Source organism: Rhinopithecus roxellana, chromosome 4 (genome assembly GCF_007565055.1).
Source record: "Rhinopithecus roxellana isolate Shanxi Qingling chromosome 4, ASM756505v1, whole genome shotgun sequence".
NCBI classification, from domain to species: Eukaryota; Metazoa; Chordata; class Mammalia; order Primates; family Cercopithecidae; genus Rhinopithecus; species Rhinopithecus roxellana.
The window spans coordinates 144,721,867-144,738,909 of NC_044552.1; the positions used below are offsets into that span (position 1 = coordinate 144,721,867).

Consider the following 17,043-nt stretch of genomic DNA (forward strand, 5'->3'; position numbering starts at 1 on the left):
CCATAATCCACAGCTTCAGTTTTCTTTTACTGTTGAAAGTTCCAAAGACTACCTGGTTTTGTTTCATTTTAGGATTCTTGCATATCTTTTTATCATTTCTTTCTCCTTATTGCTGTCAGACTGCTAGAGTCATTTCTCACCATTAATCTTTGTCCCTGTCCTGTCACTTCATTTTGCTACTTACCTATCACTCACCGGACATCAAGTTCATACCAGTGTCTACAGTAGAAGTTAATACCTCTGAGAAGTACTTCAGTGGCTTCTTTCCCATGATCTAAGAAAAGGATCTGCACTACGTTTTCCATACAATCTCTATCCTGGCTGCTCAGATCATTTTTTTACACTCTTTCAGATTCTGCATCAATGAGGGTAGTTACTAAAAAAAGAGGGAAGGGCTGAGCTTCAGACACAGACATTGGAAAACACAGTGAGAGAGACAACAGGATGCCAGGGAATCATGGCAGAGAGCTCGGCAAGGGAAAGCGTCCAGGAAGACACAAAGCCCCAGCAGAGCCGGCAGGATGACCAGCAGCTGCGCGGGCAAATGAGGCAAGTGTTGGAAATCAGGTCAGAGGACCTACAGGCAGAAGATCGGGATGGGCAATGGGGCAAAGGCAAGGAAGACCACTACCTGCAGAACGTCGTGAGGAGCCTGGCTTCCAATGAACCTCAAGAGTGGAGTGAAGAGAGGCACAAGGTGGGGCTGGATGGAAAAGCTGAGGCCAAAATGCTGTGCAGTCTTCTGTGCCAGGTGGAGGAGCTCAGACCCCATGGCATGCACTACAGACAGTTTTTATCCCCAGGAAACCTCATGCCAGGTTTGTGCTTTAGGTTTATCATTTTAGGATTTATGTTAATGGAGAAATGCCAATTAAGAATATATTGAAATAGGCCTGGCATAAGATTGGTATGGAGGAAACTAATGTGGAATGGTCAATTAATAGTGATTTTCAAATACTTAAAAATACATACAACACTATAAGATAATTAATAATAGAAAAAATTTTAAAGGATTTGGAAGAAAAAAGGCATTGGAGATAAAAATCATGGAGGAAAGTGTTTTCTAGAATAGTTACTTAAAAGAAAAGAGGTGACTCCATCTTAGTATGTCCTTATAGCATGGTACACATCACATACTCACAAAATGCTTATTGAATAGAACCAAAAAAAATCACTTGATTTCTTCCAGATCTAATCTCTCCAACATTGAGTACTTCGGCATCAAACAGGATAACTAATGTTCAAATGCTTGCTGCTTCTAATAGCAGATGTACATAAGTCATAGTAAACAATGAAACTATAAAAGCTATTATGGATAGTTTTTTTTGACTTATTTTTAACAACAGGTAAAATCAGCCAGTGTTATAGAAAATAATATCAGGAAAGGAGGCAGTATGAAAATTGCTAATCATAAACAAATAAACAAAAAAAACTAACATAAAGTTAAATTGACATGACTTTTTTTTTCTTGCCCCCCAAACATGAGGCTTAAAACATCCTGAATGTCACAGTAAAATAAGAACACAAAAGCCGGTATCTTTTTTTTTTTTTTTTCTGTGTATCTTTCTAGACATTTTATTAGGGATTTGAAACATGAATGTCCAAATGTACAGACTTCCTCACCAACACTATGATCCATGACTAGAATGTTCATGAAACTTTTTTTAAAATTATACAATATCGTTTTAACCCTTAAATGACTGACCACTGAGGAGAGTCTAGAATAATGTGGAGTTTTAGTGATGTAATAGTTCGTACTGCTTTAAAGTAGCTTTTTATAAACTTTGCAATGTACTAGGGAAGCAAGGAAACAAGAAAAGCCAACTGAAGGTAGATTTTAAATTGGATAAGATGAGACAAGTGAACTTCTTATTTTTTTCCCCAAGCTTAAAAAAACAAAACTGTACTAGCACCTTCTTTCTTGTTGTATGAAGTTACAGTGTTCTGCCTGACTTTCCAGGTCCTCTGTAGTCTGAACCATTCAGCACATACAAGCATCTCATCCCCATCTGCCATACAGGCAACCAGGCCAGGCCGTCTACTGACTCCCCAAAATACAGCTGCATTTTCCTTATGGCTGAGCTGTTCTGCTAAGGATCCTGTCCCCCAGTATGGCCATCCGTCTTTCTCGAACTTAATCACTTCCTACCTGTCCATACGCCTAAGACTAGCTCAGGAATCAACCTCTCTACTCTGACCCTCAGAGTCCTTCTCTCCCGGAATGCCCACATCACTTAGAATCCTCAGGACACAACTGAGTGCATGAGTATGGATACTTTTACATGGCTTGCTTTCTCACCCTCTGTGCTAGTTTTGATCTCCCACTAAATTGAAACCTCAGGAACACATCTTATACTTCTTTATCCATCTTGGACAGTACTCAGCTTATGTATGTATTCATTCAAACACTATGTAATAAGCACCTACCATGTGCCAGATAGTATTCTAAATATTACAAAACACAGCAGTGGAAAAAAAAAAAATAACCCTCTGTCTTCATGGAGCTTACACCTACAGGGAGTGGAATGAAAGGGACCATAATAAGAGACCAGGTCAGAAACGTAACACGGCATACCCTGGCATAGAATCTGTGAGCCATTATAAGAATCTGACTTCTCTGAGTCACATGATATGACTTATATATTCAAATGCTCCTTACGGCTGTTGTGTTGGAAATCTCTAATAAGGGAGCAAAGTCAGAGCAGGGAGATGAGTTGAAGGAACCTGCAATCATCCAAGGGATAGTAGGGGCTTAGACCAGGAGAGCATAGTAGACGTGGTGATAACGGATCATATTCTAGGTACATTTTGAATGTAGTGATGACAGGACTTGCTGACAAAATGGATTTGGGTGACAAAAGGACAAAGGAGCCAATAGCGGCCCAATGGATTTTAGCCTGAGCAACCCAGAAGATGGAGGGGCATGAGGTAAGATGCAAAGACTGCAGGAAGAATGGACTCAGGGTGGCAGGAGGGGGCAGGTGTTTCTTGATAGATATAGGAAAGGAATTTCGTAAACGTTGAGCGCTTATTCTAGAAAAGTTGGGGTTTATTTCCATATTGTCTTAAAAACCAATAATCCAATTACTCTACTGCTGATAATATCAGTTTCTCCCATCTACAGTTATTCTTTATAGACTCAAGATTGTGGGGAAAAGTAAGTACTGATGAGTTCAACTCTTTCAAAGAATTCTCTACACTTTGGGCTTATTTCCTTTTTGTAAAATTTTTGTGAGTACACAATAAGTATACATATATTTATGGGGTACATGAGACATCTGGGTTCATTTTCCTTGTTAAATATGGTGATGGTGGTGGGGAGAGTAGGGGAGAAAGAAATCATTGTTAAACATCTAGCTCATAAAAATGTTCTTGTAATAGGTTGTATATAAAGTCAGAATAATAAATAAATGAATTTCTTTATACCTCTTATTTACTCAGGCAGTCATGTACCCTTCATGAAACTTTTATTGAGTACCTGATACACACAGGCATTGCATAGGTTGTAAAATGATCAAAACTGGATTCCTGAACTTAGGGCAAGTAAGAAAATGTTAACATCTGAAAATCAATACAAATAAAAGTTGCATATGTTAGATATCCAACAGGACTGGGCTGAGACCTGAGCAGTTCATTTTTCCTTGATGGACCTCAGTTTTCTCATATATTGAGTATCCTTGGACTAGTTCATCTCTAAGGCTCTTAACCATTCTAATATTGTATATGAAGGACATAAGCAAGCCTTAAAATGTTCTTTTGAAAGAACTTCAAAAGATGAAAGAAGAGAAAGTAGCACATCCATGACAAGACAGTTCCAAAATCATTCAAGGAAGTAGATAGTATAGATTGGTTATGGAACTATAAAAATGGTAGTAAAAAAATTGTTGAAAAATCAGGAGGGCTTCAATTACAAAGTTTTTTTGTTTTTATTTTTGTTTTTTTTGAGACAGAGTTTGGCTCTGTCACCAGGCTGGGGTGTTATCTCGGCTCACTGCAATCTCTGCCTCCTGGGTTCAAGCGATTCCCGCTTGAACCTCCTGAGTAGCTGGGACTAAAGGCATGCACCACCAAGCTTGGCTAATTTTTTGTATTTTAGTAGAGACAGGGTTTCACCATGTTGGCCAGGCTGGTCTCCATCTCCTGACCTAGTGATCCACCAGCCTCGGCCTCCCAAAGTGCTGTGATTAAAGGCATGAGCCATCGCGCGCGGTCTGCAAAGATTTTTAAAATAAATATTATGCTAGGCTGGGCACGGTGGCTCATGGCTGTAATCTCAGCCCTTTTGGAGACCAAAATGGGAAGATGGCTTGAGCCCAGGAGTTCATGACCAACGTAGACAATACAATGAGATTCCATCTCTACAAAAACTTTTTAAAAACATAGCCTGTAGTCTCAGCTACTCAGTAAGCTGAAGTGGGAGAATCACTTGATCCTGGGACACTGACGTGCAGTAGGCCATGATTTCACCACTACACTCCAGCCTGGACAACAGCGCAAAACCTATCTCAAAATAATACATAAAATGAAATAAAATGAAATAAAATAAAATAAAATAAAATAAAATATGTCATGCTGGAGGCCAAGATTTTTTTTTCAGTATGTAATGGAAAGTCAAGAAAGATGTATAATCAGGGGAGAAACATGAATATGATGATATGATAAGATTTACTTATCAGTAGTAGACTAAGTGGACAAGGGAGAATATATGGGCAAATACTATGTGCTGCACACAGATGATAGAACAATGCAATGGGACTGATGCTACCAAAAGTAGCAACAGATTCTGCCTAAAACTATTCCAAGTCTACACACAGAAGGCTGAGAATGTGGAATTATGGAATTAATGACAGTATGTGTGTGCACATGAGTATGTTGTGTGTATATGCACATGTGTGTGTATACATTATATATATATATATGTAAAAAAAATATTACTCTGAAGGAATAATTCTTCTTCAAAGATAGAAATAACAAATGAAAGGCTGAGTGCAGTGGCTTACGTCTGTAATCCCAGCACTTTGGGAGGATGAGGCAGGCAGATCACTTGAGGCCAGGAGTTCGAGACCAGCCTTGCCAACATGGCGAAACCTCATCTCTACTAAAAATACGAAAACTAGCTGGGCGTGGTGGCAGATGCCTGTAGTCCCAGCTATGTGGGGGACTGAGGTATGAGAATCGCTTAAACCTAGGAGGCAGAGGTTGCAGTGAGCCAAGATCGTGCCACTACACTCCAGTCTAGGTGACAGAGTGAGACTCTGTTTCAAAAAAAAAAGAAAAAGAAAAAGAAAAGAAATAATAATTATGAGTGATTTGTAGACCACTGGATTTGGTGAAAAGTGGAAGACTCAACAATGACTTAGCTTTCTAGGAGGCTAACTGGAAAGACAGTGATACTACCAGCAGAAAATAAAAAGAAATGCCAGACAAGTTAAGTGTGCTCTGTGTATGTGTGCGTGTGTGTGTACATACACACATATATATACAATTAGTTTCAGAGAGTCAAAAAGATTATGGTCTTGATGGGAAATTTATTCGGACTGAAGAAGGCTCCTTGAGTACGATTCAGTAGGAAAATGGCTACCTGTCCATATGTCCGATCTAGTTCCAGTTATAGTCAAAGAAAGCATTTTCCAACTATGCTTCCCTTACAAGTAATAAATGTTTATGATCTACACAGTAAGAGGCAATCTTTCAGGTTTGCTGTTACTATGTGAAGTGAATGATGAAAAATGATTTTGAATGGCATGTTTATTTTAAAAAATGCTTCAGAATGATTTTATTGTCAGCAGTGAAAAACCACAATACAGATATTTAATGGACCCAGAACTCATTACACATTTTCTCTTAAGTTTACTATATGATGTATTGCTATTTGTTAGTAGGGTAGTTACTGTTTCAATTTTAAGCTAAAGTACATAAATGTTACAGGTTATTTTTAAATTAAACAAATGCTGTTGTCTGCTTGTAAAGAAAAGTATTTACGTGTCTCATTTTTAAAAGTAACCTTACATATAGATATTTAAATATTTTATATATTTACTATTATATTTTAATAAATTTCTTCTACTTGCAATTATTATCACATAGCATGATTAAATATAAGAATTTTTTTTTTTGCTAGTACATTTGCTAGTAAGGTAGTTATCATTCAAATTTTAAGCCAAAGTAAATAAACACTACACTGTGTTATTTTAAAATTAAAGAAATATCTGCTTGTACAAGAAAGGACTTTGGTGTGTCATTATCAAAAGTAATCTTACTTATAGACCTTGAAATATTTTATATATTTACTTTTATATTTTAATAACTTCCTACTACTACTTGCAATTATTTATCATGTAACTGGTTTATAAGAAATATAAATTTTTATTTCTTACCGAAATTATTCTTATAGTTATAGTACACTTTTTAGATCAATCCATTTTTTCTGCAGTTAATTTCCTTTAAAACTGATATTGAGGTATACAAAAATTTTATTTTCTTAATTTAAGAATCTAGATATCTGTTAATTAATGACATATTTGAATAAAGTAACACTTAGAAGAAAAGATTTAAATATTAGATACTAAAATGCTATAAGGAAATTTTCTACTTGATTTTGGGTCTTTTGTTCTCCTAGCATGTGTTTTTATGATGTAGTGGAGAAATCAGTCTCACCGGTTTTTGATTGTAGGTTTCTTCTTGGTTCTTCAGGGGCCTCAATTGGCTGATCAGCCAAGAAAACTCGGGCCTGGTCGACAGCATTCAGGACGGAATATTCTTTCTCCTTTAACTCCCGTCTCAGGGCCTTTCAAAAGAGAAGCAAAAGTTGAGTTTGTAACCTCACGTGTTCACCAAATTACACGTCACGTCACGTCACGTGTAATAAGGGACATCGTCAACTATACCACTTCTGACCACACTTAGCAAGAAAATGACTAATAGCAAGCATTTCAGCTAAGTTAGAAGCCAAAATGTAAATTTTATGGATATGAATGAAGAAAAATACAAAGGAAAAAAGATAATTTCTGTAAAACTTAACTGTATAAAAAAAGAAACAGCTTTAAAATTTTCACCTAAGGGAAAAATTGTTACAGTGTATTTGAATTTGTGCAAAATGTACTTTTAGGCTTTTCACAAATGTCAGATTGATAAAATATAATAGCCTTTGCTAAGATACTTTTTTCTTGTAAGACTGACTGACAAAAAAATTACATCCAATGATACAGAGAAAGATAACTTCACAAGTAGCAATAAGATCCTCTGATGGGTTTTACATTATTTAGAATCCATTAAGAAAAAAAAAAAATGAGATAGAAACAAAGTACATACATGAAATCAAAACTAAACCATGAGAGCACATCCAAAACAATCTCCAATTATCTTAAAATATGTTCCATCTCTCATGCTGAGGCAATTACTATTTTTCTTTTGTGAGGTTTTTCATGCAAATCTATGATTCTCAGAATAGTTTCTCTTTAGCACCTTTGTTCTTTTAAGTGGAGCTAAACTTTCACCCCTGCACCTATAAAAACAACAAAACTCCTTCAGTGACTGCTGCAAGATAAGAGTAAATGAAGATTTTCTCAGGTGCAATTTTAATGCTGTTGCCAAATGGAATTTGTTAATATTGTTATCCTCTTAAAATTAAACACATAACCACCTACTGGCTCTAATATTTTGCTTTCAGTGTAGTTTCCTGGCAACCTATTATGAAAAGTCAGACTTTTATTTTCTAAAATACTGAACTTTCATTATATTTTAGAATGAATAAAATATTTCCATTGGAAGACAACTAAATTTTTAGTAGTATTTGACATCACTATGTTGGGATGTTATAGTATTTGCAGGCTAGATCCTTTTCTTCCGTTGTCAATAAAAGGTAAGAATGAAAAAATCTAGAAATACCAGAATAATCATCTTATGTAAAATATGGATCTAAGCAACACATACACACACAAAAACCAATGGTAATGAAGTTGACAGAAACTAATGGGCTACATTTTCTATATCCAGAAAATCTCATGATAGCCTTTAGGAAATATATATGATAGCCTTTAAGAACTAGTGAGAGATGGAGTGGCATAAATACTATTTTTTGTGTGTAAGCATTGTCAATATTATTGGACTTTTAAACTACACAATTATTACTTCGATAAAAAATTTAAAATAAAGGAGAAAAGTGAACCAAAAAATCCACAATTAAGATATAGTGATGCAACACAGGATATAGGATAAAATAAAACTTTCTCTAAAATGCAACGGTACATTTATATGTCTTTCCTAGGTTCCGTAAAACCAAACACTGACAGCAAGGTAAGCACAAATCAACTAAATTCGCAGAGCAATTACCACTGATGAGCATTAAATGACTATGTTGGTTGGTGGGGGGCAGGGGCGGGGGCAGGGGCGGGGGCAGGGGCGGGCGGGGATAACAAACCTTCCATCATCTCCTGTTTAACAAACACAGCTTGTGAAGAAGTTGCAGGATGTGACATTCAGGAAATTAAAAAAAAAAAAAAAGATTATATACATCTGGCACTTAAAGCTTTAATATATGGAAATAAAAAGAGACACAAGAGAAATGGAAAAAAAAGATTTTTAATACAAAAACATACACATTTACAAGTCTCGAGCCAGTTCTTTAACTTAGATTATTATGTTGTTAGAGCATGAAGCTCTAGAGGAATAAAAATATTCCTAGCATTTACTTCCAAAATCACCTAAAAAAATATATAATAATGACATGAAAAATCATGCTACTTAAAAATTGTGAAAAATAGTAGGTAATATAGCAAAATTATTTTTTTAAATTTTAGTGGTCAAGATATCTCCCAAACCCAAATCTAATCAGTAAATATGGGAGCAGTAAACATTCCTTTCTTTTTTTTTTGAGATGGAGTCTCACTCTGTCACCCACGCTGGAGTGCAGTGGTGCAATCTCTGCTCATTTACAACCTCAGGTTCAAGTGATTCTCCTGCTTCAGCCTCCCAAGTAGCTGGGATTACAGGTGCCCATCCCTGCGCCAGCTAATTTTTGTATTTTTAATAGAGATGGGGTTTTACACCATGTTGGCCATGGTTGGCCAGGTTGGTCTCAAACTTCCAACCTCAGGTGATCCACCTGCCTTGGCCTCCCAAGTGCTGGGATTACAGGTGTAAGCCACCACACCCATCTAGGAGTAGGTTTTGTTTTTTTTTTTTTTTTTTTTTTTTTTTTTTTTTGGAGACAGAGTCTTGCTCTGTCACCCAGGCTGGAGTGCAGTGGTACAATCTAGGCTGACTGCAATCTCTGCCTCCACCTTCCGGGTTCACACCATTCTCCTGCCTCAGCCTCCCGAGTAGCTGGGACTACAGGCGCCCACCAGCACGTCTGGCTAATTTTTTGTATTTTTAGTAGAGATTGCATTTCACCATGTTCACCAGGATGGTCTCGATCTCCTGACCTCATGATCTGCCTGCCTTGGCCTCCCAAGTGCTGGGATTACAGGCAAGAGCCACCGAGCCCGGCCCAGGAGTAGTAAAGATTCTTAAAACGCTGTGCAAGGGCTGTGCTAGATTTCTTCCTGGGGAAGGGGAAGTCTCAGGAATGTACGGATTTAATGCAAGCCACTGAAGAGAAGGTGGAGACCTTAGAACACCTCTTCACTCTGGTTTATCAAATAGGAAGAAGAATTCACACAATGGTAATTAGAATTTAGCACAAAAGATCAACCAGAAAACACCAATAGACAATTATGTGGAAAGAAATTAAAAACTGAGAGAAGACAGGACATAAAGGTAAATGACTCAGAGAAGGAAGAGCAGAGGCAGAACTGGCCCTCAGGAAATACAAAACTACTATGGGCATATATTTGACAGGCAAATCCAGATCTTGTGTTGGAGAAAGAAGACAATATGATCCATGCAACTTAGGTGTACAGTGATTTCTGACTAGGAATTCTAGACTATTAATAGTCCACAAAATGTGCACTGTGTAGGAGTGTGGGGAGGGAAGAGGGCAAAGGAGAGATTTGTCTTTGAACTGCATTTTAGATTTCAAAAATTGAAATGGAAATATGTATATATTGGTCTATAGAAAGGATACGTTGGAAAACCAACCCATCAACTCTCTTTATGGATGGAATTTTATTAGTTTAACATGGAGACTCTGACAATAGAGTTATCTCTTTGGCTGGCTATTTGCTCTGCCTGGAAAGCTCTTTCCCGAGATTTAGCCACATCACAGATTCCGTCATCCTTTTTAAGGCCGTCTAGAAGGTGAGGCCCATCCACCCACCTTATTGAATGTAGCATTCCACCTTTCCCACCTCCTACATTTCCCATTCTCATTATTCTGCTTAGCTATCTTTGTATTTCCTAGACCTGTCACCTTCTACTATGCAAGGTAGGTGACATTTCTATATTTCTTGTTCAGTTTCTCTCTTAGGTAAAATATAATCTCCACTAGACCAGAGACCTTTTCCATTTTTGTTCAGCATGGTAAACAATGCACCCAGATTAATGCCATGTCTGGGACCTAGTAGAGCCTTGGGGGATCTGTAATGCTTCCTGGGGGAGGTGGTGCCTAAATTGAGTCTTGCGGAGAGAGGAAGGTACTCCCAGCAAAGGAAACTAAACACTAGCAGAGAATGCAGGAGTGTCACAGTATGTGCCCTCAGGGAACTACAAACATTTCAGTACTCAGAGAGTGGCAGCAGTTCAAGCTGAAGGTGTGGGCGGAGGTCAGGCCACAGAGACCACTGCAATGCACTGAGACTTATGCACTGAGACTCACTCAACCCAATCATGGGCTATGGAAAGCCGCTGACAAGTTGGGGGGTATTGTCAGATTTTTATTTTTGTTTTTTATAATATATCATTGTCAGGTCTCCTGGATTCATTAAAAGCAAGTCTGAGTCAGACTTTCTATTTTCCTTCCTAACCACACTAAACTCAAGTGCTTCAGAAAAAAAAAAAAAAAAAAAGAAAAACAAAAGAAAGAAATCCTCTCTGTGCAGGGTGCTGGCTGGAGAATGTCTCGTGAACTCCTTTCATATACCAATGCAGGGAAGTACAGGAGGCAAGCCTGGGCAGGTGGGAACCATGGTAAGTACAAATGTGGGGTTCTGGCCCTCATGCCAATGCACCACCCAAATATCCTACCAAGCAGCATACATGTAATAATTTTCATTCATATCCTATTTTGTAAATTTAATTTTGTTATTCAATTTGTCCTACTTCAATTATATTTAATTGTATGTCAGACATAGATTTAACTTTCAACAGCTTTACACATATAATCATTTCAACCTTTACCTCTCTCAATTAGACATAAAAGAAAACCTGCATTTCCCAACCACCTGGTGAACACTAATGATAAGATCATTAGACTCCAGCGAGGTGCTTTGTACACAGAGCTACAAAGTGGCATTCAGCTTTAAGTCCTAATATCATGTGACTGATATATGGGCCACCTTAAATGCATATAACATAATCTAATTAGAATTTTTCTGTTTTAATGAGTTTATATTTTCATTCAAAACAGTTCTGTTCCAGATAATAACAACTTTTGGTGAGGATGTGAAGAAACAGGAACCTTGATGCTTGTTGGTGGAATGGTAAAATTGCAGCCAGTATTAGTCCATTCTCATGCTGCTAATAAAAGCATACCTGAGACTGGGTAATTTATAAAGGAAGGAGGTTTAACGGACTCACAGTTCCACATGGCTGGGGAGTCCTCACAATCATGGCAAAAGATGAAGGAAGAGCACAGGGACATCTTATATGGTGGGAGGCAAGAGAGCACGTGCTGGGGAACTTGCCTTTATAAAACCATCAGATCTTGTGAGACTTATTCCCTATCACAAAAACAGCAAGGGAAAAACCTGCCCCCATGATTTAATTACCTCCCACTGGGTCCCTCCCATGACATGTGGGGATTACTACTATTCAAGGTGAGATTTGGGTGGGGACACAGAGCCAACCCATATCACAGCCACTCTGGAAATCAGTTTGGCATGTCCTCAAAATGTTAAACACAGAATTGTCAACGTGACCCAGAAATTCTACACATAGGTATACACTGAAGAAAAAGTAAAACATATGCCCACATAAACACTCTTACATGAATGTTTATAGTAGCCTTATTCATAACAGCCAAAAGATGGAGACAACCCAAATATCCATCAACTGCTGAATGAATAAACAAAATGTGATATATCCATAACACAATGAATGACATCTTATTCATTAACAAAAATGAATGAAATACTGATATATGCTATAACATGGAAGAATTTTAAAAACATGCTCAGTGAAAGAAGCTAAACATGAAAGGGCATAGTGTAAGATTCCACTACCATGCAATGTCCCAAACAGGCAAGTCTATAGAGGCAGAAAGTAGACTGCCGGTTGCTTAAGACTGGGGAACTTGGAGAGGGAGGGGAGGGATAGAAATGACTGCTTATTGGTATGGATGTTCTTTTTGGAATATAAACAAGTTATGGGCCAGGTGCAGTGGCTCATGCCTGCAATCCCAGCACTTTGGGAGGCTGAGGCAGGAGGATCACATGGTCAGGAGTTCAAGACCAGCCTGGCCAATATGGTGAAACCCTATCTCTACTAAAAATATAAAAATTAGCCGGGTGTGGTTGCGGGAGCCTGTAGTCCCAGCTACTCGGGAGGCTGAGGTAGGAGAATTGCTTGAACCCATGAGGCGGAGGTTGCAGTGAGCTGAGATTGTGCCACTACACTCCAGTACTGGGGGACAGAACGAGACTCTGTCTCAAAAAAAAAAAAAAAAAAAAAAAAGTTATGAATCTAGATAGCAATGATGGTGCACAATTCTCTGAAAATACTAAAAGCCCCCGAATTGCACACTTTAAATGGGTAAATATTATGATATTGGAATACTATCTCAATAAGGTTATTGTTAAAATAAAACAATAATTCTGTTTTTTACCCAAAACAATTCTCTAGGTAATTTGTTTCTTTTTTCTTTTGTACTTTTTTTTTTTTTTTTGAGATGGAGTCTCACTCTGTCACACAAGCTGGAATGCAGTGCCATGATCTTGGCTCACTGTAACCTCTGCCTCCCAGGATCAAGCAATTCTGTGGCCTCAGCCTCCCAAGTAGCTTGGATTACATGTGTGTGCCACCATGCCTGGCCAATTTTTTTTGTATTTCAGTAGAGACAGGGTTTCACCATGTTGCCCAGGGTGGTTTTGAACTCCTGAGCTCAGGCAATCCACCCAACTTGGCCTCCCGAAGTGCTGGGATTCCAGACGTGAGCCACTGCACCTGGCCTAATTTGTTTCTTTTCTAGTCTTTATCCCCAGTGCATCTGCAAAGTAAGAGTTCATTCTGTATGTTCAGTACAGGCAATAATAAGGTGGCTGCTCCCACTTCAGTGTTTCTAGAGCACTTCCTATTCCTCTAACACAGCTTGTACTGTGTTAACGTGCATATATTTTGACCATGCATCTGTTCCCTCCATTAAATTGTGAGTTCTTCCATGGTAACATTCAGGTCTTAATCATTTAAAATCCTCTATTGTGCCCGCCTAGACATATATAGAAAGCACCCAATAAATGCTTGAGCATAATAAATTAAGGAATAAATGCTTTCAGAATTAAATACTATGTATTTAATATTACAAAATATGTCAGAGCAAGATATAACTAAGTCACCCAATCTGTTCATCTTAAATTGAAATAATTAATGGATTCCAGTTAGGTCTGTATTTTTTAACTATCTACTTTGCAAATTACTGGTAATAATTTTTTGATGTAAAACTAAGTCTGTGCTATTAATAAGTACTATTAATTCAGTCTGCTTTTGGTTTTTATTTTAGTAATAGCAAAAATCCTTTTCCCTTTTTAGATAAATAAGGAACTGATCTCACTGTCATGGACGGTATGGATTCAGTCCATCCTCCTCATTTTGTCACATCCTCACCCATGAGGTAGCTCCTTAGGGCATGGTTTCAAAATTACTGCCAGTCATTAGAATTGAAGAGCGTTTCCATTATCATGATTGTATATCAAACCTATATAAAACTTATAGCTTAAAACAGTGACAATTATTTTTCATGATTCTGTGGGTTGGCAATTTGACCTGTTCTTTGGCTGGTACCACCTGGGATTACTGGTGAGGCTACAGTCATCCTGTAGCTTGGATGGGTGGGGCGGAACAAAACAGCCCCACTCACATGTCTGGAAATCATCACTGCCTATTGTCTGGAGTACCTCAGTTTCCTTCTCTGTGGTCTCTATTTGCTCTCCAGTATGGTACCTGCTACTCACACTCGGTTATTTAGTATCTGAAATACGACTAGTACAACTGAGGAACTGAATTTTAAATTTTATCTAATTGTGTTTTAAATACAAATGGTTACATGTGTCTAAGTGTTCTTATGTGAGACAGCAAAGCTTTAGAGTTTGCACATCACTGTGTCACATTCTATTGTTTGAAGCATGTCATGAAGCCAGAGCAGATTCAAGAGAATGGAAAAACGCACACTATCTTTTGGTCACAAGAGCAAACATTTCCCTCTGCATAGGAGTGTGGACACAGGGAGGCATGATTCATTATTATAAAAATCTACCACACAGGATAAGCAGGAGAGAGATGGCTGGGCTGAAGATGAGGGCTGGTAATATTTTGTGTAAGTGGTCAGGGAAGGCATCCAAAAGATAGTGATATTTTTAAAAAGACTGGGAGGAAGTGAGGGAGCAAGCCATGATCTGGCAAAAGAGCAATCTAGGCAGAGAAAGTGGAAAGTGCAAAGGCTCTGAGGCAAGTGCATGCCTAGCTTAGAGACTGGTGCTGTCAGAGCTGAGTGAGTGAAGAATGAGGGTGACTGCTTCTGTAAAAATATTTTATATCAAGGAAGTTAGGGAAAGAGTCCCTGTGGTTGATGGGAGAGGCACCTAGCAACCACATACTTCTCTGTGCAGCAGACATTTGGCTACTTGCTGACTCGAGGCTTGGCCATTGAGCTAAAAGTGCTCTTACATGACAACGTGTCACAAAGCTTATGCATTTTGCATTGTACAGGTTGAGTATCCCTAATCTGAAAATCCCAAATCTGAAATGCTCCAAAATCTGAAATTTGTGTGCTGAAATGATTCCACACCTGATACTCTTGCTTTCTGATGGTTCAAATGTATACAAATGTTAGTGCATGAAATTATTTAAGTATTGTATAAAATTACCTTCAGGCTAGGTGTACAAGGTATATCTGAAACAAATGAATTTCATGTTTACCCTTGGGTCTCATTCACAAGATATCTCATTATGGACACACAAATATTCCAATATTCCAAAAACTCTGAATTTTGAAACATTTCTGATCCCAAGCATTTTACACAAAGGATGCTCAGTCTGTAGTGGATATGTGAAAAGACCTTCAATTCCCCTCCCAGACAAACTATACAAAGTGAAGTTTTGGCCTCCAAGCAGTAGACCAGCATCAGTTAGAACAAGTGGGAAGATACAAAATAATCTCAAAAAGGAAAACTGAGGCTGGCTGTGGTGGCTCATATCTGTAATCCCAGCACTTTGGGAGGCCAAGGCAGGAGCATTGTTTGAGGCCAGAAATTTGATACCAGCCTGGCAACATAGCTAGACCTCATCTCAATAACAACAACAACAATTAGCTGAGACTCCTATAGTCTCAGCTACTCAGGAGGCTGAGGCAGGATTGCTTGGCTCCAGGAGTTTGAGGCTACAGTGAGCTATGATGGTGCCATTGCATTCCAGCCTAGGCAACGGAGCAAGACCCTGTCTCAAAACAACAACAACAAAGGGAATACTGAAATAGTGTTTTAGAAGCTGCATGCTCTGAGGTGTTTAGTAGAAGAAGATACCATGCCAAATACCTCAAGAGTCAAAAATAACAACTGGAGAGCACAATGATTATCTTGTGTCCAACAGAAAACATTCACATTTTCTCCCATCCTTAGGCAGCATTAAAGTATATCATAGATTTTCCAACAACGATTTCCACCAAAAAAAAAAAATTTTAAGTACAAATATATACAATATATAAAAAAACATGCTAGGCATAAGAGAAGGCAACAATCAGCTATAAACCCATTCTTTAAGAAACTTATAGTCTAAAGGGGAAGAGAGAATACTAGCCCAGAACGTGGTTAAGTGCCACAAATCTTGGAAAGAGGTATGCATGGGGTACCAAGGAGCTTCACTATGAATAAATACACAGAGGAGGGAGGGAGTTCAACCTTCTCAAATACACACGAACTGTGCGTTGAAAAAAAAAAAATTGTAACTAGCTTAAAGGTAATAAGGTGGAAAGCAACTCAAGAAAACAAATAGAATAAACACATTTAAGGTAATGTAGTCTCTCATGGCTTTTCCAATTGTGTACCTTCCAAATACTTACTTAAACTAAATGAAGCTCTTGAAATGGCAGATTAATGAAGACCTGATTGCAAATATCAGAATGTAGCTACTAAAAATCACAGTTTCCATTCTCAACAGAATTTCTAAGAGCCAGAATTCACTTTATTGAAGACACCTTTCCTCCTGTCCCACTCTCTGACTCCTTCGAACTCAGCGTGCTCTTTGGATGCTACAGGTGTGCCTCTGAGTGCCAGGCAGCCGAATATTGCTGCTTATTCAACTTTAAATATCTATAGAGAGATTCCCAATTATCCTCCTTTAATGGTCTGGGAACATTTCTCCCCACTTGCTATAACTTAGTGGGAAGGACAAGAGATTAAAAGATAAGGTATAAAGAAGTGACTGGCGTGACTTAGGGTAGAAATACTCAGAAGTCAATCAGCTGCTCTTCATTTTCTTCATGAGCGTGCCATCAGCTCACCACATTGGCTGGGTTGCTGACATCACTGACTGAGACCGAATCCTGCAAATCTTTTAATAAGAAAATAGGGTCTAAGAGAATTGGAGGGAAGAGGGGAATCCCTGCTAATCCCTTCTGTCCTAAACTAGCAGTTGGTCATATGGACTGAGCTAAGAACAGACAAAATGCAAACATGTGGGTGTGAACTAAATCCTGGGGTCGCCCCCCTTCTTTAAATAGCAACTCTTTCCTACCCT

General features: G+C 38.2%; 1 protein-coding gene across 1 annotated transcript in view; it reads right to left on the minus strand.

The window, feature by feature from the left end:
- UTRN (utrophin) overlaps positions 1-17,043 on the minus strand; it is a 603,735-nt gene that overhangs the window by 126,699 nt on the left and 459,993 nt on the right. Inside the window, 1 exon segment of the mRNA XM_030928184.1 lies at positions 6,658-6,787. Within this exon segment, the coding sequence (XP_030784044.1) occupies positions 6,658-6,787 (130 nt within the window).